Here is a 21,715-nt window from a genome sequence, read left to right as displayed (position 1 = left end):
GACGGCGTGGAGCCGTCATTAACTGCAGCTTCGCCCACGCTCCACTAATTCCCCGCCTATGCGGGTGAATTAGTGAGTGGGCTGGGTCATGACGGCTCCACGCCGTCATGAGCACACCCCGCCCGTGACTCATGATGGCGTGGAGCCATCATGATTAAGAGAGCGCCACACCCACCCCCTAGCCACGCCGGCGCCGTGGCCGAATTCGAGCTGCGGCAAAGTGTTAAGCCTTTTTCTAATTTAATACTCGTATACAGAGAGTTAACATCTAGTGTTACAAAGTGAAAAGTCTCTAACCATTCAATGTCTTCCAAAATACACAATAGATCACCAGTATCTCATATGTAAGAAGGGAGTTTATGTACAAAGGGCTGTAAATATACATCTAAGAATTATGAGATCCTTTCTGTTGGTGAGCCAATCCCTGAAATAATGGGTCTGCCCAGTGGGAAATTTCCACCCTTAAGAATTTTTGGTAGGGTATAAATACATAGTGCACGTGGACATGTGTTATACATGTATTTATACTCCAAGTCATTAATAAGACACCGATCCCGTCAGTGATTCAATCTAGACTCAGTCTTCCTCATAGTTCCCTTAACTAGATTGGGGGCTAGTTTTAAAGGCACTGAGGTGTCCGATAGCTGTCTGTTAATCTCTATAAATTAATTTGTGTTGTTCATCAGCACCACGGTACCCCCTTTGTCAACTTCCTTAATGACTATTGTGGATGTCTACCTAAGTGTCTCCAATGCCTGCCGTTACTGTCTATCTAGATTCTCCATCGGTGATCTGGGTCTCATCTGTGTTTCATCCTCAAATTTGTATAAGTCATTGATGACTGCCTTGTGAAACGTATCTATTAGGTTATCAGGAAGTAGAATTGACAAAAACGTTAATTTGGGTTTCAAACCACTATCCACATTAAGGTTCGAGGATATATCCAAGTCAGATAAAATGAATAACATTGTGGTAGGGGTTTGCTCAGTGTTATCTAATGATATGATCAGATGGATATCTTGTATGTCCTTGATAGTTATATTACACTCCAACATGTGTGGAATCAATGGAGGAACATGATTTGGCTGCTCTTCAAAATACTTTTTTTATTTTAAATGTCTCACAAATTTCTACACATCAACATGTCCTTTTGCAAAGGCCACCCGTGATGTTGGACCAAAATTAGACCTTTACATAAGACATCTGTTTGTTTTTGAGACAAATCATAATCAGACAGATTGATAACTGATACACTGTTGTTACATATTCCTTGTAGTAACGTTTTATGTGGTACATTCTGTAGTGGTGTCAGTTCTTTTGGTTGCAGGATACAGATCGTGTAGTTATCCTTTCTCTGGTGTGTGTGGTTCCTTCCCCTTCTTCATTTTTTTGTACCTATTCATTTGGTAAAGTTCAGTCTTTTTCCCTTCCTGAATCTCTCTAATTCTGCTAAAAAAGAGGAGCAGGATGCCGTATTCATGTTGGGCCTAGTGTTTGTAAAATCAGAGAGTTCACTTGTCTCGTTGATGATACAGGAAATGTCCGATTCACTGGCCGAAATTGAATTCGAAAGTGCCCTAGATCCATCATCCACCATCTGTTGACATGGTTTTATGCCATTAAGTTTTCGGGCAAAGGTGAATATTCTGCCATTGCAGCAATCATTTTCATTCCGTTTGAGTTCCCTCATCTTTTTGTCTTTTAAGTAAATTTGGTGGGCTGCTAGAATGTCCTTCAGAATTTCATAGTTTTTTCTGTGCCTTCCAGTAGATTAATACTCCTGATTTCGCCCTTAATCTTTTCTATCTCTAGATGTAAAGCCTCCCTCTTCCTTTCCGCTTATTTGTTGACTATATTCATTATGCCGAATGAGGAGGACATAATCAAATGTTCCCATTCATTCAGTAAATCTATGTCTAAGTCTTCAAAGGAGAGGAATATGATAACCCGTAATCCCCTTGGGACCTGTTTTATGTCAATGTACCTATTAAGGATGGTGGCATCCCACCGTGTACACAATTCCTGTTTTGCGCATTCAAGTTTTATTAATTTTTGTCTAAGTCCTTCTCTGTTGGTACTGGTAGGTGTTTCCTTCCTAGAAATTGTTAGATCATTGAACAATTCTTCTATTGGCTTGTGTCTGTCATCATAAAAAGTTGCCATCATCACTATATAGTAGTAGTGTACGGTCTGTGTATCTTGCAATCAAGAGAGTGCGGTCCCTATTTAATTTGCAAACAATTAGAACGGGTTGTGTTGGAATTTTGATCACACTTTTCTTCTAATGTGCTCCTGTGTCAGCAATCAGAATTGTGCAGAGAAATTCTTTCATTTTGGTGCTATATGGTATAAATGCATCACACTACCCTGAATGCATAACACACTTTGGCTAAAGACCTCCATGTTAACATGAAGAAAGGGTACAACAGCACTCACTACAACAATCAACATGAAGTGCTTCCACTTTTCTTAGTAATTTATAGATCCGACAATTCAAAGACAAGAGCCAAGTATTATTTCTCATTGAAGCTTGAATTTTCAGTCAGGAAAAACAGCTGACACGGGTTTCGTAACACCAGAGACTTTTTCTAGGCTGTAATTACAGATATATACATATGTCAATTGATATGCACATCTTAAGAACATGTTGTTCATAAAATATCTTGACAAATACGTGTTGTTAATTACATTCTGATCCAGAGCTAGGAAGGAAAGAAAAGAGCCTCTGCCCCCATGCCAGCTCTTATTCTTCATGTTCACGGCTCTGCACATCATGCAAAAGTGGTGGAAAAGATAGAACAGTCAATCCAGTGCAATCTCCCAATTACGTGCAAGTCAGAAATCTAACAACTATTTATAAGCAAAAGTGATAATAAGCAAGTAAAAAAAGAGAAAAGTGTCTTTAGCCCAGTAGATGTGAGCTCCGTGAAACACTGATCAAACCAGAAGTTGAGTATCATGCGGGGGATTAAATAAAACAGTGTAGACATTAAGACCAGAAGTTGAAAGTCTTATGACTGACCTAGAAGCGGCGGTTCAGTACAGCTGGTCCTGTATGTAGGTCAATAGAAAGGCCATGATGTATATCGGCTAGTATTATGAAAGACATATTAGGGGTTAAAATGTCCTAAAAAAGCAAGGAGGGAAGGCTAGATGTATAGCCCGAAAATAAGATAGAATAGAAAGGGGACCCCCTCTCAAATTGATTTCAGGTCAGGGAGTAGAGGGGAAGAGATATACCAGAACAACTAAGAGACTCCCTCTTGACCTATAAATACTTTTATCGCGGGAAATACCTCTTAACCACAGGGCATACACAAAACATATCTTCACTTTTTTTTGGAATTAACTCATTTATTTCATTTTTTTGTAAAAAAACTTTTTTCATTTCTTTATATCTTTTTTTCTTAGTACAAAAGTTATTAAATGTGAATTATTCAAAAAATTCATAGAAGATATTGTATCAACACATTAGAACCATCAGTATGTATCCAGAACTTAAGGTACACAAATTCATATACTCTAAAAGCAATATCAATTCTACTAAACCAGGTAGAGAGCCACACCACACATACTCATACATACGTTCTAAACATACAACCCATCAAAAAACAGACACTAAACATCCTGTTGCATTGTATCTGTTGTCCAATATGTGACCATAGTGATTTGATCTGAATATAGAGAAAATGGCCAACGCATTTCGGTGGAAAAACAGCAGTGGGGACCACCTTCATCAGGACCAGCCAGAAACAATTCAATATGGGATGTCTAGACCTGGATATTGAGTCTGAAAAGATATGTATAAAAAAGAATTTACTGGTATGCCCTTATATTATTTATTTATTTACATTTGAAACAACAACCTGGACCACCACACACTCAAACTCACGCAACCTTACACCACATTGTGTTACCTTATAGCCCCCCAAAAAAGGGTGTATTACCACAATATCTCAAAGAAATAGGAAGTCTTTCTATTGACGATATCTTTCTCACATAAACCCACATGATCTTAAGCTTATAGAGCAATACCTTTTTGATATAAGTTGTATCCGTCACACTATAGTGAATATCTCACTTTGTGTGGGAACACGGAGACAGTGCTCGCCCTATTGGGTTGACCTTATCACATAATCGATCTAATAGTGGGAAGGATACAGACAACCACAGTGACCGTCAGATTGGCATATATCTCAGCAATAGAGGGCTATTTAATGGGGATAGTAACCAGCCTGAATTACCTGAATAGTTACTGCACCCTTAGAGTACTTGGTATCGAGGGAGACTTTATTCATACTCTTCTTATCAGAGGACGAAGGAGTTTATTACTGAAAAAAGCACAACAATAACAATATGTTGTATGGCCCTTCTTAATATTCAATGCATATTGGAGCTAACAACCAAAAAAAATTACTTTTACCTTCAAATGTTGCACAAAAAAAAACGGACGGGACCCGACTTGTTATCTCTCTCGTCTAGGAAAAGCTCACTCTTCATGTGTAGTATGGAAGGGACGCCACACCTATAGGTAGACAAGGATCTATCATGTATCACTTCCCCAAAATATTACAGGCCTAATAGGCTGGTGCAGATAGGTATACTTACTTCCTACTGAGATGTATTTATCGATACATTTTGTACGTCCTAGTCACCACCAAAATTCTTAATAACTTCGAAATACGAAGTGCCTATAAGGAAGAGAACATACTGACAATATAAGAGGGGCCAGCTGTTTAGCAATAGTAGATACTGGTCATTGTGATAAATAGCGTCATGGGGCGTGCACCAAATGCCTAAAGGGTAGATGTATATCTTCTAACGGTACACATAATGTTCCATATAAGCGGGGATGTAACAGTAATTTAGTGGTACGGACAGACCTTACCATCGCTAGAAACAGAACATTCGCCCAAAAGTCCCTCGCATAGACCGCGCCAGTACCTTCTCATCCCCCTACCTATACCAAAACACTATCGCTGACACAGGCGCAGCTAAGGCGCTGCCATGGAGACTACCTGCCAAATATAACCCAGTCACGGCATTTACTTACTTTTTTTATTATATAAGGGCATACATAATGTTGTACATTCCAAAGAGACCCTTTAGGTGTGTATACTTTAATCCGCTGTTCCGGAGTAATAACTTGAGTATGTGGGAGCAGCTTTACAAGTAGTGTTTTGTATGACACACGGATAGTCCTAAAGAAAAGTAATGGTATTAATAGACATCCCTGGGTCAAATTATGTGTTAATTCCTCAAAACCAAATATCGATGTAAACACTCACCCTATATTTGTGGGATGCAGTAACGTCCCACTGTTATAAATCTTTTCAAATATGGAGAGAGAAGAGAAGAGCCATTATAAGCCCCCGCATGTGAAAAATATAAGGTCTTAGGTCAAAAGTGATATATTAAAGAATTAATAGTTAATCATGTTAACATGGAGGTCTTTGGATAAAGTGTGTAATGCATTCAGGGTAGTGTGATGCATTTGTACCATATAGCAGCACATTGAAAAATTTCTCTGCACAATTCGTATTTCTGACGCAATAGCACATTACAAGCGAAAGTGCGATCAGAATTCCATCACTACCCTTTCTAATTGTTTGGATGGCGATGCACACACTAAATTTTCGAATCCAAGGTCCACTGTTGGAGCTCGGGGAAGGCTCCCTTTAAAAGGTTCAGCATGTAAGACCAGATATCACTCCCTACAACTCCTTCGATACCCAAGATTCTCAGGTTGTTCCTGCGCTTCCTATTTTCAAAATCTTCTAATTGCCACTGGATGTCGGTAATTTGTATACCATGCACCTCTGTATGCATTTGAGCCCTTACAACTTAATTTCCTAGAGCAGCTGTCCGTTCTTCCACTGCCATTAGTCTTGTATTTGTGTCTAACCAGGCTTTAGCAATCTTTCTGATGCCCCTTGCTGTTCTTCAGTAGCCAACCTATTATTTTTCCCATCCACTAGGGTCTCTTCTTGAAGCCAGTGGAAGCAAGATGGCATCTGAGTAAATGGCTCCTTCAGCCGATCCCCTACCGCTTTGAAATTAGGATTAAATAATGAAGAAGTAGCCCAGCAAGTGTTAAGATAAAAGACTCATATGTTAGTCACAACTCACCCGCATTGCCGGGCCTGGACCAGGCAGGAATCCGTGTCTTACAGCCTTAAAGGGAAGACAGAGGCTAGAGAGCATCAACTCAGAAGATGGAAGAACGAATGCTAAGGCTTTACCTGGAGAAAGACAAAGTACCCATTACAGCCAACTGCAGCAGCAACAGCAGCAACACCAACAACAGAGCATCATGGCATTTTTCCAGCTGTTGTGACTACTACTGTATACTCCATGGTGGGAATACCAGCGTGGTTTCACCTTTACTGACCTGCAGTGTAATGGTGGCAACCAGGAGAGGGCTACTTTTGGAGTGGAGTGCCATGAGAGAGATCTTGGAATACTGACACAAGGACAAAAAGGGTCCCTGAGGCTTTTGGTAAGCCCTACTGCTGAACCTTCCCACAGGGGGGTGGGGGTTGGTGAATATCGATATTCAAATCCATGTAATTTACGCCTCTACCCTGAGCGTGGAGGGACATTGACACCAGCGCTCTGGTTGAGGGGGCAACAGGCCTTAAGGGGCTGGAAGACTCCCAGGAATTAGGGGATACGTTCTTTTCTCCTACAGATGACTCGGATATTAGCTCTACAAACTCAGAGAATGAGAGTACTGTCCAGTCATCTAGCTCTAGTCCTAGCAGCCAGCAGGGTGCCCCAGGCACAGTGGTAAGAAGGAAAAGAGAATCCAGAAGGAGCAGAGATGCCCTACCACCAGGATCAGCTGCAGAAGGAACATCCAACCAAGGCTCGAGCGCTACCCTTAAGTGGAATTACTCAGCAATGCAGAGAGTTTATCTTGCACCTCTAGCACAGGAAAGTACCAATAGCAAGGTTATGGCAGCTCAAGCTGAGGAAATCTCCCTGAAGCTGATTTATGTGTCTATCAAACAGCTGCAAGAAGAGACCTGAGTGGATGGGAGTTTAAGGATTTTTTGTTGTGTCAGGTAATCTTTGTGTTAGTTCATTTCCCCATTTATTTCTTGTATAGGCACGGGTGCACTTCCATGTTATTTTGGACCATTCCCGCCTGAAGGCGATATCATCTCTAAAAGGCCATTGGGGCGATGTTGGCTCTTAAGTATTCGGTCATGATTGAACCATGTAGGGCAATTTAACCTGTTGGTTTTTTAGTGCCGCTATCGATTTCCAGTCTCCTGTGTTGCTGCTAGAAGCCATCAACAGCTCCTATGAGCGATGGTGTTTCGAGTATTTCCACTATTACATCTTCATTGAAACTTGGGCTTTGGGGTCGGTGCTGCAATACCCCATGGTCCCCATGAGAGGGCTCTTTGGCACAGATCTTTTTGGTTTAGTCACAATGGTGAGTGTGTGGGGTGTGGGTGCTGATAGTGTTTAAAAATATCTCAGGGGTATCAAAACAGATTTAATTGAGGGTCACCTTGGTATGGATAAAAAGTATGTACAGATTGTCCTTCTAACTAAGAAGAATGGCAATCTTTTAGTACGTGTAGATTGACATGTTTCACACCTTGAGTACCCAGGAGGAATCTGCGTGTTTATTTAGGACCAGAAAAGTATCCCTACCCTTATTCGGGGTTGGGTATGTAATATGTGCTATCATGTGATTACCATGCAGCAGTCAAGACAGGAGGAATATTGCGTAAATCTATACTATTAAATCAAGTGGATACCTCTATCACATACACCAAGTGGGGTCCCAATACAACCTAAAAAAATAAAATGAAAAAACATATTCTGTTTAAGATCATATGCTGTTTTATAACACGCTCAGTAATACTCAAACACGGGGTGTTCATTGGGCATAGATGTAAGTGAAAAAAATGCCAGGGCATGATGTCTAACTCCTATTGTGTGTTGGAGTGGAGTGACATGCCCTCAATATTGCAGGTGAAACACTGTTGAATTTGAAAACAAAACTGGATATAGACACACACACATGCACCAGAAAATGGAAAAATAGATAAACGAATGACCATGGTAATGGTAGGGATCAGGCCTTACCCTCTAGTCCAGACAGAATTGCGACATGGGTTGAGTGCCAGTTACCGCTTCTGATTCGTCGTGGATGTATCTGAGGAAGGTAAGTGTATGGAGGGATATTAAAGCACAAAGCCAGGAGGCCAGCCCACATGGGAGCGGTCCCTCAGGTTGTCTTGCACTTACTTGGTTTTTCAGGAGTCCGTGAAATGACCTACCCTGTGTGCGGCTCACCTGTGTTTAACTGCAGTGTGAGGGGGTCCCATTATATGCACTGCGATCTCATATGTGTGAGTCATATGGGACTCCAGGATCCATGACGCGCATCACGCCGTTTTGGTCCCCAGCTGATGACATAGCACAGGTTAACGTTGTGCTAAAGTGGCATCCATCTTGAAAGGGGTATTGCAGCGTTGACCCCATGAGGATAAAAGCCAGATGATGAAGCATGACAGATTTGTGAGGGCACCACTTCTTTATAGGGAATCCCTCCGTCACCCTCCAACCTGATACTACACTATATAGAATTCCATTCTACAGGGACAGCTATCCTCCAATGTCTTGGTTTATGAGGTTTGTCATATTTGATGTTTGTCATATTTGGTGAATATCTGATCATTACTATTTCCATATTTTTAGTTTAAAATAAATCTGGATCTTAGCGTTTGCTGGACCTGGCCCTCTCTGCAGGGCCACCCCCAAAATATTGCCTTCACCCCTCCTATTTTAGCTAAATTTGTTGTTATTGGCCTTAGGACTCAGTCCCCTTTACCACTGTTAACCAGTGCTAAAGTGCCTGTGCTCACTCCCCTAAACATAGTAAGATTGGTTTACATCTGATTGGCATTTTTTATTTACTCATTAGTCCCTAGTAAAGTGGTATACCAAATAACCAGTAACATTAATGGCAATAGATGGCCTTCAGCACTTATTGTGCCACCCACTTAAGTTGTTCCTTAAAACATGTCCCAGGCCTGCCATTGCAGTCTGAATGCAGATTTATACTGCCAATTACGCTAGGCTATATAACACACTAGCAAAGGCCCTCCCCCCCTTTATTGCACATGTCAGGCCTAAGGTAGGCCCTAGGTGAATTGTAATTAAAAGGTTGGACATGCACTTTTAAGTTTTATATATTCTGGTCGTGAATAATTAGTTTGTCTCTACTCTGAGGCCTACCTGTCTCAAAGGATAACATAGGATTGCCTTATTGGATTTCATGAGTGCTAACCTTTGATTGGGAACCAGGTAAGCATTTCCTGTTTGGTATCTATGAAATCATAATAAAAATCCTCTTCAATGGTAAAGTTGGTTTTTAAACTACAAATTTTGAAAACCTCACTTTTAGAAAGTTGGCATTTTCCAGCCTTGGTTATTTGGTGCCTGGAGCCTGTCCTAGGTCACATGACTAGCTGCAGTTGGCAGTTGGACATTATGCTTCCTCACAGACAGTCACACAATAGATGGATTAGGTGTGACTGAATAAGCAACCTGCTGGTAGGATGGGTAGATGGAGATGAGCACTGCCCCACTTGCAACGGAATAGGCTGTGCTCTGCCTTCAGACAAAGAACTTGCCACCCCTGCATTCTTATTGCAGCCAGTCCTTTTCACCCAGGGCAGGAAAGTCGGAAGGACTGAAGGCACCGGTATAAAAGAGGAACCATCAGACCCACTCTTCAGTTCACTTTCTGAACCTGTGACAGGGCTATGCGGGCTGCCTGCTGCTGTAGCTTTCTTTTTACTGTCCTGGGAGTACTGTTCTGCTGCCAGGAGACTGCCTTGAACCCTCAGAGGCCTATTGTGCTGCTTGCATCCCGATTCATCACTTGAACCTAGGACTACCAGAGTGACTCCAGGGGCTAGTTTGCTGGCCTCCAGTTCTGAACCACAGGGACAAAATATGTTACCACCATATTGAACGCACATCTGGTCTCAGCCTGAGTGAGTGTTCAACTGCCCAATTGGTGCCCCTCCAGTCCTGGATCCTTGGTGGTGATTCTAAAGGTGCCCAGATAGCTAAAAAACCCAAATTGGGACAAATTATTTTGGGCTAAAAGCTGCTCTGAGAATCGAGGGAAGAATTGAACCAACCATCTCATCTATCTGCTCATGGTGCTTTGCTGGTCGAGTGGACGCTACATTCTTCTCTGCAGCATCAAATTCGGTTTAGTGGTTTTACGACTTCTGAAATTCTCGTTGGTGACCGCCTCCTGCTTCGTCTTGCTGGAGGTTTTCGACTTACAAAAAAGAGGCTAAGTCCAAACAAAGACATTTTCACTGCAACTTCATCCAACTGCTCCCTGACAAAGACATCTCCTCCTCGGACGCCGGCTGCGGCCTTGCCCTGCTCACTTTTCTTCTCAGAATCTTTTCCTTAAAACTTCAAGCACAAACTGGGCCCAATCCACTTCTTGTATCCAACCCGCACTCCACCTCGGTCAGCCATATTTTCCATTTTGACAGTCTCACATAACCAGATGTCTGCGGTTGGTGCTTTGAACTTTTATATGCTAGACTTTATTAAAAACTTTAAACTTCAGTTAAAATGAAAAACAAAATGTTTGTGCTGTGTTTTCACTTTATTTCTGTTTGTGTGCTGCATAAATACTTTTACACATTGCCTCTAAGTTAAGCCTGACTGCTTTTAGCCACACTACCAGATGGTTACACATAGGGTTATTTAGTGACTTTTGTGGTTCACTCTGACAGGGATTGTGGCTGTTCACCCAACAACCCATTTTCATACAGTGTGAAATAATTGTCCTGAACTTTTCAGCTCCTTTGAATGCCACATAGTCTATTGTAACATCTTTGTCTTTAACATATGTAACAATCCTAGTGTTTCCACATACCTTGGTAGATGCAACAGGCGCAAATGTTTTTTTTATCATCTGTATGATGAGTGGATGCAGAATAGAAGAGTACTGGGGATTTAATTACTTATTTCATCTTTGTTCTTGTTGCCCCATTAAATTACAAGGGTCATTAAAACAAGGCTTCATGTTGATAGATATTTTAACATTCTTCTTTCTGCTGCAGATAATATTCTTTGAGGACCAGAACTTCAGTGGCCGCTCCTATGAGTGTAGCACTGACCACATCGATCTGAGACCTCACTTTAGCCGCTGCAACTCAATTCGCATTGTTCATGGTTGCTGGATGCTCTATGAACATTCAAATTACATGGGCCTCCAATATTTCCTGACCCGGGGTGAATATACTGATTTTCAGCACTGGATGGGGATGAATGACTCCATAAGATCTTGCCGCTTGATCCCTCAGGTAAGTGATAAATCTGAAATGTGTCACTGACCTATGGAGGAACAAATCACATACACCGGAGTTACATTCTAATTAGTAGTGGTGTATGCACATTGTGCGTGGATAATTGTATGGGCAATGCAACTGCATTATTGGTATGTTTAGCAGTTTTGTTTTGCTTTGACCTATTTAACTAAGTCTGTTGCCTATTAGGACGCATCTGCATTGCTTTGTCTCTGTCTTGCTTGATACAAACCCAACATCTCAATTATTGTGAAATCAAACTGAATTTAGGAAATAACTGTGAAGCTTTGATCACACAGTTCCCCTTTGAGCATCTCTTACGTCCCCCCTAAGCAGAATGCCTGAATCTCTGTGAGAAGGCATAACTAGGATATGCTGCATTTTTTGCATTTCTCAGTGTTTAACTCGGACAAGCCTTGGTTACAAAATTCACTGCAGATATTCTGAGTCAAGTATATCGTTCGCTACCCAGACATGAGATAACGGAAAAACAACAGTTTTCTATATAACCTTGTTATTCAATATGCAACACGAATTAGACAAAACTTCAACATATGAATTGGCTGCGAGGGTTAAGGAAAGTTGTAAATGCGAACATTACTAACGTACACAAGGTGTAGTCATCCTCTCGCTAAAAAGTATTTCAATTTCACCTTACAGCAGTGACATTATACATTTTCAGGATTTAAGAAGCAGGTGAACGTCCTACTTGATGGCCTCGCTTTAGTACCCTTATTTCATTTTGCAGTTAGTTTCTGACATGTACATCTCAGAAAGAGAGCCGATGGCGAGGCATTGTGCAAAGGGTATTCATACATGCCAACATTTTAGAACAGGGACGTGGGAGATTTAAAAGTAAAAATTGGAAAAATGAAAAATCCCCATTGACTTCTATTGTAGAAAATGCAATTTCAGGCGGGAGACAGCTAAAATAAAGCCATTTTTGGCTTGAAAAATCGGGTCTGTTGGCATGTATGGGTATTGTACCAGAGGCAGGTATGGAGTAACCTCCTATCTTCAGTTGCTACAGAGGAAAAGGAGATCTTGCAGTAGAGACAGGTAATGATTACCCTCATACTAGTATCTGTAGAGGAACAAGAGGTTGTGTACTACATGCAGATACTGAGTACTCTCTAACTTTCAGTTGCTGCAGATGAATAGGAAGTTTCAACCCTTTTTAGGTCGAGCATCAGCGCATGCTCTGTCTGCAAGACCTCCTGTAATCCCTCTACGGAGTGTATTTACAGTTGCTGCTTGCCATTGTTTAGAAACGCTACTGCTCTTGTTTTCTGGGTCCTTATTGGCCGGTGCTCGAGAATCCAAGACTTCCGTTTACAAGCGAGGAGCACCGGCCAATTACAGATTCTTTACACAGCAGGCTTATGTCTTTTTTTTTAGGGACCACTTATTTTTTTGTAAGCGCCCGATTCCACGCTTTACATTTAATGGCAGTTGTGTCCCTTTATTTAGATGAGCCGCGTCTAAAGAAAAGGAGTTGCAGGCCAGGAAATGACAAGCATTGTTGCATTACAACTGCTTGTTTTATTTCCTGTCATGCTTCAGGAGCTGGAGACCTGGGTAAGTCTCCCTTGTCCAGCTCCACTTCCACCCACACTTCGAGCTGAAAGGCAAGCCAGTGGAAGCAGCTGTTACCTCTAATTAACTCACAATGAAACAAAAGAAGTGCAGGTTTTTTATTCGTCCATTTACAGAACTTCAAACCTACTATAAACTGGGTAATAATCAGATCTTTCAATATCAGGCTATCGTGAGGTTTTTAACACATAAAACTGGGGGTACCGCGGGATTTACATCTGTCACGTTAATTGATAAATTAATTAGCCCTAATCTTGCCAGGATAGGTAGTATTTACTCTATTTTGAACGGGCATCGAACTGACGACCTAGATAGAATGGACACAAAATGGCAGCTTAAACTCAGTGTTCCACCTAACGTATTCAACTTAGCCTGCGACCGGGCTCAGTTATTTTTGCTTTCGTCTAAATTGCAGGCGCAGTTTTATAAAACAGCTTTTTTTTATATATCACGCCGTCTAGAGTTGCTAAATGGTCGTCCGGTCCTGGAGCGAATTGCCCGCGATGTCAAGTAATCAATGCAGATATTGTACATATGTTTGCCACCTGTCCTAACCTTCAGTTATTAATACAAGATGTACACAAATTCCTGACTAACGTATTATCTATAAATATCCAACTAACACCCGTCACTATCATGCTTGGCCTATACGACCAGTTAGACTCAGAGGCGGGAGGAGCATTGATATTTGTAGCAATGACTATACTCCGGATATTTATTGCCTCATATTGGAATGACCTGAACCCCCCTTCGTTTTGTCAATGGCAGGCAAGGATATTTGCCACGTTCAGGTTGGAGTGGTCCATTTATGCCAAGAAGGGGCGAAGGGGTAAACAAAGGGGTCTACTGGTTTGGGGGCCCATGGACAATTGGCTAGAGTCTACCAATGTTTAGGTTTATTAGTATCTGTAAGTCTCTCTTTTTGATTAATAATAATTTGGACTCACCAGGAGCTGTTATACCGTTATACCTTTGTCTGTTTTTTTCTTTTTCTTTCTTTCCATCTCTCTCTTTAGAGTGTAATATTGTTATCTGAAACACTGCCTGTAACCCGCTTTTCTTCTTTTTTTTCCTCTTATTTATACCTACCAGGACGTGTCTGTCCTTGTAACCCTGGATCCCGGGGGTGGGGGTGGGGGCAGTCAAGTACATTTCAACCTGTATTGTAAATTGTCGTATCTTTAATTAAAAAAAAAAAGAAGTGCAGGTTTTCTCTCAAACCTTTGAATTTCTCTGAGTTCATCTGTTTAGTGTATTTATTTACATGTATACATTTGGTCGCCTTTATATAGCGTGAACCAGTTTATCAAGGCATCGGATTGCTGTGCCTACCATGAACACAATTGTACTTAATTTTCAAAGTGCCATATTATTAGGTACACAATGCTTTAACTTGGCAGATAGTTTGAGGTTCTGAGTAGCTGCGCTGCTTTGGCTTGAAAGGGAGGGTACCAACATTTCTCAGCGTGGTTACCTGAATTGGGAGAGCAGCGGCACCCACAGCAGCAAACATCTGCTTGGGTTAATGAGTGCTTTTATTTCTGAATTTCTTTCAAGCGCTGGATACACATCACATTGCGGAACTCTTTCATTTTAACATGGAATTTATCAGGGGTACTGAATGGCCAGCTGAAAGTGTATTCCAACAAGAAAGCCTTAATCCCCCACCCCATCCCTGCTGACTTTCAAAGCCCTTTTCCCTTATCCTTTTGTAAATAGTCACACACATTAATTTTGCAAAAAATGGCAGGAAGGAGTGCCAGTTAAAGAAGTAGGATGAGGCAGCTGGCCAAACTGGAGGAGAGAGTAAGTGGCCATTCCGCTTGACAATTATGCTGGGATTATTTACCCTTGCCGACGCCGCGCCCAGCTGGGAGTGTGAAGAGTTTTATACTATGGTTGTATTAGGAAGCATGACACCCGTTGAGAAGCTGCGCATCATTAATACAAACACAACCACAGCCAGCAGTGCACACTAGACCTCATCCTACATGTGTCCAGCACAGCACCCACATGCCTCATAGTGCCATTTAGGCAACTTCCCCAACCCCTGGTCTGAGCATGAAAGAATGAATAAATACACAAGACAACTTTTGTTCTGGGAAAATATTGCTGCAGGTTTATTCCATACAAGAGTATGTAATATGTGGGTTATCTTATGGGCGATCCAAGGGCGGGCAGCTTTGGCAACCTATGCTGCCCCCGCCCGCCTGGTCAGCCAGCACTGTGGGACACCCAGTCAGTGCTACCTTTGATGATCCTCTTCCGGATCACATGACTCGTTGGTCTCTTCTACTCACGCCCTTTTCAGGGCGGAGCGTAACAGGGCAAACCCCCAGTTGGTCAGGCCCACAACCGCCCGAAGGACTAACAGGGCGCTGTTGCGGTTTTCCAGGAACCTGCCCTGAGGCTCCTGGTATTTGGCTCTGGCACCCCTACTGTGCCAAGCACAGGTACCCTTACTGTACACGTCTGCTGCAGGGGTATCCTTACTGTATTGTCTGCTTCCAGATCGCCCTGTAACTCCGCCTGCAACACAAAAGGAAAACATTAAAACATTCTGAGTACCCTGTCCACCAGCCAGGTCGCTGGGTGAGAGGTGGGGTGGGAGATGGCGTGGCTGGTGAACAGAGACCACCGGAGGGGCGGGGGAGACATATATGCCCTCCCCCCACCTGGCGCCCTGGATCTGGTGCCACTGTGGCGACCTGGCGAATGGACTCCTACAGGAGCCCCCAATGACTAGAGCGGGTGGGAGGTGCCCAAAATGCAACTAAAGGACCGTCCTTCTGGATTGGACCCTGCGGGGGCCGAGGACAGCCGTATAGTACCATTATCGCAACTTCCCCTACCCCCTGTCTGAGCATGCAAGAATGAATGAATACACAAGAAAACTTTTTTTCTGGGAAAATATTGCTGCAGGTTTATTCCATACAAGAGTATGCAATATGTGGGTTATCTTATGGGCGATCCAAGGGCAGGCAGCTTTGCCAACCTATGCTGCCCCGCCCGCCTGGTCAGCCAGCACTGTGGGACACCCAGTCAGTGTTACCTTTGATGATCCTTTTCCGGATCATGTGACACTTTGGTCTCTTCTACTCAGCCCTTTTCAGGGTGGAGCGTAGCATGGCAAACCCCCTGGTTGGTCAGGCACCCAACCGCCCGAAGGACTAACGGGGCGCCGTCGCAGTTTTCCACGAACCTGCCCTGAGGCTCCTAGTCTTTGGTTCTGGCCCCCCTACTGTGCTATGAAGAGGTACCCTTACTGTACCAGTCAGCCACCGAGGCACCCTTAATGTACCCGTCTGCTTCCAGATCACCCTGTAACTCCACCACAGCTCTGGAGCCGGCTCCCATCGTCTCCAGAGCACCCCCAAACACAGGCTATAATGTCACCTGCAACCTGCTATTTCCAGTGCCTCCTGCAAGTCAAGCAGGAACAGGTCCATCCCCACAGGAGCTAAGTGGACCCCATCCTTCTCAAAGTATCCCTTGACTCTGGACGGAATCATGCCTGATGAAACCCAAACCCCTCTGGTCTGTGAACTTACGCATGGAACCATTGACCCTCTTACGAGAATGTTCCACCGCCTTGCTAGACCTGGCCGGTGGCAGTTTCTGCAAGGGATTATTTCCGACCACCAGAGTTCGCAGTGTCCCATGCGTTTGCGGATTTCCCCCAAGTCAGACTTCATGGTTTGTAATAGTGCCTGCCTCCCCTAGGGAATAAGGTCGTTGTCCCCCAGGTGGATCACCAAGATGCTGGAGAGGGTGCCTCCTAGAGCCAGTCTTTGCTCTAGTCTGTTAGTCTGCTGCTCCATCTCTTTCCATGGAAGTCCATCCGGACAAACTGCATTTGTGTAAACCTCCGCAGCAAATTCCTGAAGGCAGCCCACTGAGCCATCCTGGCAACGAATGAATGGCCGCTCACCCACACTCGGGAACCTGGTGATTAAACGGACGCTATCTTTTACAAACGTGTTTAATATCTATTGAATCACACTTTATCCAGATCACTACAAACCACGGCACTCAATATTATATTTACATGCTGAGCCTTCATGGGCAAATGTAACACTCAAAACAGTGCGATTGCCAGCGCCCTATCCTCTTTAGGCCCTCCTGCTCCATGCCCGCCTTGAATGCGGCTGTAGCCGCCCCAATTCTAAATGAGTGGATGGAATAATTTTTGTCAGGGCAGGCAAGGCACGTGCGAGCCAGGCAGGCGCCCATGATCCGGTCGATTTGAAATTTTGTCAGGCGACCCAAGTTTGCATGTATCAGGAAGTACCCCTGTGCCGCAGGGTGCACAGAAATGTAATCCCTGACTCTGGCCACTGGGCAATACCTTGGGTCTCCTAGCGGTTACAGAACTACATCCGCCCCTTGCCCTGTCTGATCTGTGTTGGACCTCCTGATACGTATCACTAGCTTGTCCGTTAGTTTGACATCCTGGTTGCTTAAGGCAACACTAGACGTGTCTATTTTTGACCTGGCTACCAATTTGCCCATCCTGAACGCCCCATAGAATGCCCGACAGAAGGCTGCCAAGAATAGCTTGGCCTCAAATTGCAAGTGGGTGACCTCGTGTACTACATCTAGCATCCCCTGTAAGGTGGGAAAGTCAATGGGGCCCCTAGAGTCTGGGGTCCTAATCTCATCTCTGGCCCATCCCTTGAGGGCCGCTCTGATCAAGAAGGACTTGGTTGGGTTCTGCCCCCCCCTTCAGCTTGGTGTCATGGCTCATCGTCGCCAGGTGGCCACAGACCCACAAGTAGCTCTTCCCCTGATCTTTGGCCCATAAAACAAACGCTTGAACCTGCTGGTCCAAAGCAAGCAAGCCTGTACTCAGAGTCTCTGTAACACTTAAAAATGTGTCAAGATGGGCCTTGCACTTCTTCCTGGTCCCCTGTGCCAAGGAGCATTCCCCCAACCATCTCAACCGCTGCTCCACTACAGGATTCGCCATAGGTGTGCTGGCAAGGGTTTCATCTCCGCTCTCGCTCGCGGCCATGCCTTTATGGTGTCCAGTTTGATGCCCAAAATCGTGAGAACCTGGGCCGGACCCTCAGTCTTACCCGGTGCCAGGGGAACCCCCAGATGCCCCGCCAAAGCTTGGAAGCATTACAACTCCTCAAAGTCGTCCAGGTAGTGTGTCACTCCCTCGATGTCGGAAGCCCAGGAGAGCACCCACTGGAAGAAAGAGCTAAAGGCCTCAAAGTACGCGCATGACACAGCGCAGCCCATGGGCATGCAATGATCAAAGAACACCTCGCCCTGCCATTTGAACCCTAGGAGGTGCTGGCTGTCCAGGTGAACCGGGAGCAAGCGGAAGGCAGACTCAATGTCAGCCTTGGCCAGCCAAGCCCCCTTTCCTGCTCTCCTGACCATGTTCACTGCCATGTCTAGGGAGCAGTAAGAGATTGAACTAGACCCCTCTTCTAACCAGTGGTTCACTGAGTCACCCTCAGGGTAAGACAGGTGGTGGATCAATCGGTAGGCCCGAGGCTGCTTCTTTGGGACCACACCCAGTGGGGGGATAAGGAAGTGCTGGGGGGGTGATTGAAGGGACTCGCTACCCTGCCAAAAGCCACCTCCTTCCGGACCTTGTCCCTTACTACGCCGGGCAATTCCCTGGCTGACTTGAGATTCTCTGCATCCCTGCAACCGAGGGGGCCCTGGTATGGAATCCTAAACCCTTTGATGAAGCTGTGAGCTAAGAACAATCTGTCTTTGGGGTAGGGATAGGACCTGAGCAGGGGGATGAGGTTCCGTAAGATGATGGGGGAGGGCCCCTTGACATTTGAGGTTGGCAGGATGGCGCTCGCCGGCATTGGGGCATGTTACTAGCTATCTTGTCTGCCAGTGAGTGGGAGGTGCAGGACCATCTCGCCTGACAGTGCATGACACAGCCGGGTGCGTGGCCCTACACTTGTTGCAGCTGTGGAAAAACTTGCAGACCTTGCACCAGGAGCAGGACCCAGCATTATATAGCCTGCAGGTGCCAGAGTTGAATTTCCTACTTCTGTCCCCTTCCCTGGCTCCCTCGAAAAGTCTGTTTGAAGGGCATTTTCCAGTCTGCTTATTATCTTTCTGATTGTCCCACTCCTTCTGATTCTTGCTCGCCCCCTCCTTGTGCTCAGTGGTGAATTTACACATGTGTTGAACACAGAGCTGGAACTCTTTTTGATCCCACCCTAACTCCGAGCATATGGCCTTTCCCTTACAAAAGTCCTGATCATAGTTGAACCACCCGACCCCCTCCTGTCACTTTAGCCTCCTGCTGTATGATGTGAGAATATTGCATTAACGCCCCTGCTCTGGATACTTCTCGATAATTACTACCAACAGTATGGCCTCAACCCAGTTCTCAATCATTTTCTCGGGCCAGCATTGGTATCTCACCTTCTTATCCTCCTCTGGTCTACCCATTTTCCTTGTATCTGCTCCTGCTGCCCCGTGCATGAGTAAGGTCAGGATATCAATGAATTCCCGCCTCCATATCCTCTCTTTGGCCGCCTGGGGCACTTGCCAAGACCGTGAGCAACGTCCCGAGGCCAAGGGTGCCACAGTGATGGGTGGCAGGGGCACCGTCACCGCTGTTGATTTAGGGGGCTCAGTGGGGGAGGAGATGGTGCTGGGCTGCTGTGGGGTGGTCGTCACTACCCCCAAGCCGCTGGTCAGCGGGGAGCTCAGTGCGGCCGTTTGATTAGCATTTGCTGATGGTGTCGCCAGTTGGTCATCCCCTTGGCAGAAATGACTGGTGCTGCTGTGTTGGTGCCCAACGCTGTGTCATTCCCTGGCCCGGCCCCCATAATGGCCACAGTCCCTACTGCCCTGGTGTCTCTATTCGCTCAACCAGCCTGGCCCCCCCAAACCTGCAATACTGTGGGTGCCCCCGGTGCTGCGGGCACTGCAGCTGGCAACGTAGGTGTTGGTGCCATGGCGTCTGAAATTATCCCATCAAAAGCAGCATATTGTCCATCACCCTACCCATTTTTTCAAAGTTCTCGGAGCCTGCTGCGATAGTGTTCGGTACGGCCACCGGTACCCCTGTGGGTCCTGGTTCTTCTGGGGTGATCAATACCCTGATTTTCGCTGGAGGCGAGTCCATAGGAAAGTCCATGTTGGTGGGCCTGCACACACGCTTGGATCGGGCTATTCCCCGGTCCATGAGCCCCCCTGTGTCACAGGTGTGATGTCAGCCACCACCCCAGAATCCTCCTGCCCTCGGGTATCGAGGAATCCTTGTGCCCATTCCGGTCCTTTAGCCTTGGCCATGAAATTCTCCCATAGTGTCTCCTTCGACGTGCTAGACTGGGACTCATCTACACAGCTGATTTGTGAGAACAATGGGGCGGGAGCTCCCTGGTGGTCCATGGCTCCGGATTGTCGAGCCGACTGCCTAGGCATGCCCTGGGGGGAGAGAAAATCGTAAATACTTGCCCCGCCCTTCCCTGAGAGTACCACAACACTGCTGGGCCGCAGGGAGCCCCTTATCCCAATCCCTGGCGCATGTCCCTCCCATTTGTGCCCCACCCACTCGTGCCCCGATATTTACTTCACTTCTTGATTCCTGACAGCCTAACTCTTGAACGGTCGCAGGAAGAAAAGGATCGGAGCGGTGGGTGGTCGACGTGCTTGTGGGGGCAAAGCATCCACCACAACGGAACCAGGGGTGATTTGGTTGCTGCAATTCAAATTGTAGAATAAGACACTTCACCACAATCCATCCCTTCCTTTAAGGTTCATATTGCCACGCCGGCCCCTGCCTAAATGTTCGCCCATGCTTTGCACGGATCGCTCCCCTGCCTACCCCCCTTCTGCTCACTGGCGCCCAGCGTGGTGAGCGCTTCTGAGGCACAAGGCCGCCCTCATGCTACAATAATCACCTCACCAATGCCTGTTTGTCCCTTTGACACGAACCTTCTTACCGGCTTCCAGTGATAGCTCCCGGATTGTCTGCTGTAAAGACAGATAAAATTTCATAATTAGCATACCGGCGCGAGGCCCTCACCCTTCAGCCTGACCCCGGCAACCAGCTTAAGACCAGTAGGTCCTGTGCTCTCATTGTGGAATGCCGGCACGGCCCATGCCAGGTGGCCAGCTTGCAAACATACGCTTACCCTGACTGCCCCAAACAGGAGCTTCACGATGACCTATCCGGCGGCAGTACCCTGTAACACAAAGCATAAGCATTAGCAGGACACGAGAAATAGTTTACTTCAGCAACCAGAAATACTTTAGCAACCGGAAACACACATTAAATCGTATGTGGTCGCAGCCAGCTGGCAACATCTACAGTATTCCCGCTCTTCCATGACGTGAAGAGGTTAAGATCCGGCCAAAATTAACCCCGTGCCAGCCCACCAAGCGACATGGCAATTCCTAAATGCATTTATGCTTGCGCCACAGGAGCTCACACCGTGAGGCCTGGGGCTGCAAAGGCCCGGCTGCCTAGGGAATTAGAAGGGCAAGGGGGGGTGTCGCACGCAGCGCTGTGCCCCCGCCCACCATGACGTGAGCACACGAACACCTAGTAAGCGTCGGCCATTCCTGCACCCCAGAGCCCTTCGGCATCTAGCCCCCAACACCACTCAAAATACGTAATGAAACATACTTTTATAATCTGAAATTTAAAGAACATGTTATTTGTTTAAAGGCATTAAAATCACCAGAAATACAGCGCACAAATCATCCATGCTGAGGACACTTTACTCCAACAGGGTCACTTATGAAATGGCGAAAAT

At 45.4% G+C, this 21,715-nt stretch overlaps 1 protein-coding gene across 2 annotated transcripts in view; it reads left to right on the top strand.

Annotated features, from left to right (window-relative positions):
• LOC144824622 (gamma-crystallin 1-like) overlaps positions 1-21,715 on the top strand; it is a 164,234-nt gene that overhangs the window by 108,538 nt on the left and 33,981 nt on the right. For both annotated transcript variants that reach the window (XM_078683677.1, XM_078683676.1), the window contains one exon: positions 11,124-11,366. In XM_078683677.1, coding sequence (XP_078539803.1) covers positions 11,124-11,366 — 243 coding nt within the window. The remainder of the gene's footprint in view (positions 1-11,123; positions 11,367-21,715) is intronic.

Source organism: Lissotriton helveticus, chromosome 3_1 (assembly GCF_964261635.1).
Source record: "Lissotriton helveticus chromosome 3_1, aLisHel1.1, whole genome shotgun sequence".
Lineage (NCBI taxonomy): Eukaryota > Metazoa > Chordata > Amphibia > Caudata > Salamandridae > Lissotriton > Lissotriton helveticus.
Note: the sequence above shows the minus strand (reverse complement) of the source record. Positions and strands in the feature narration are given on the sequence as shown.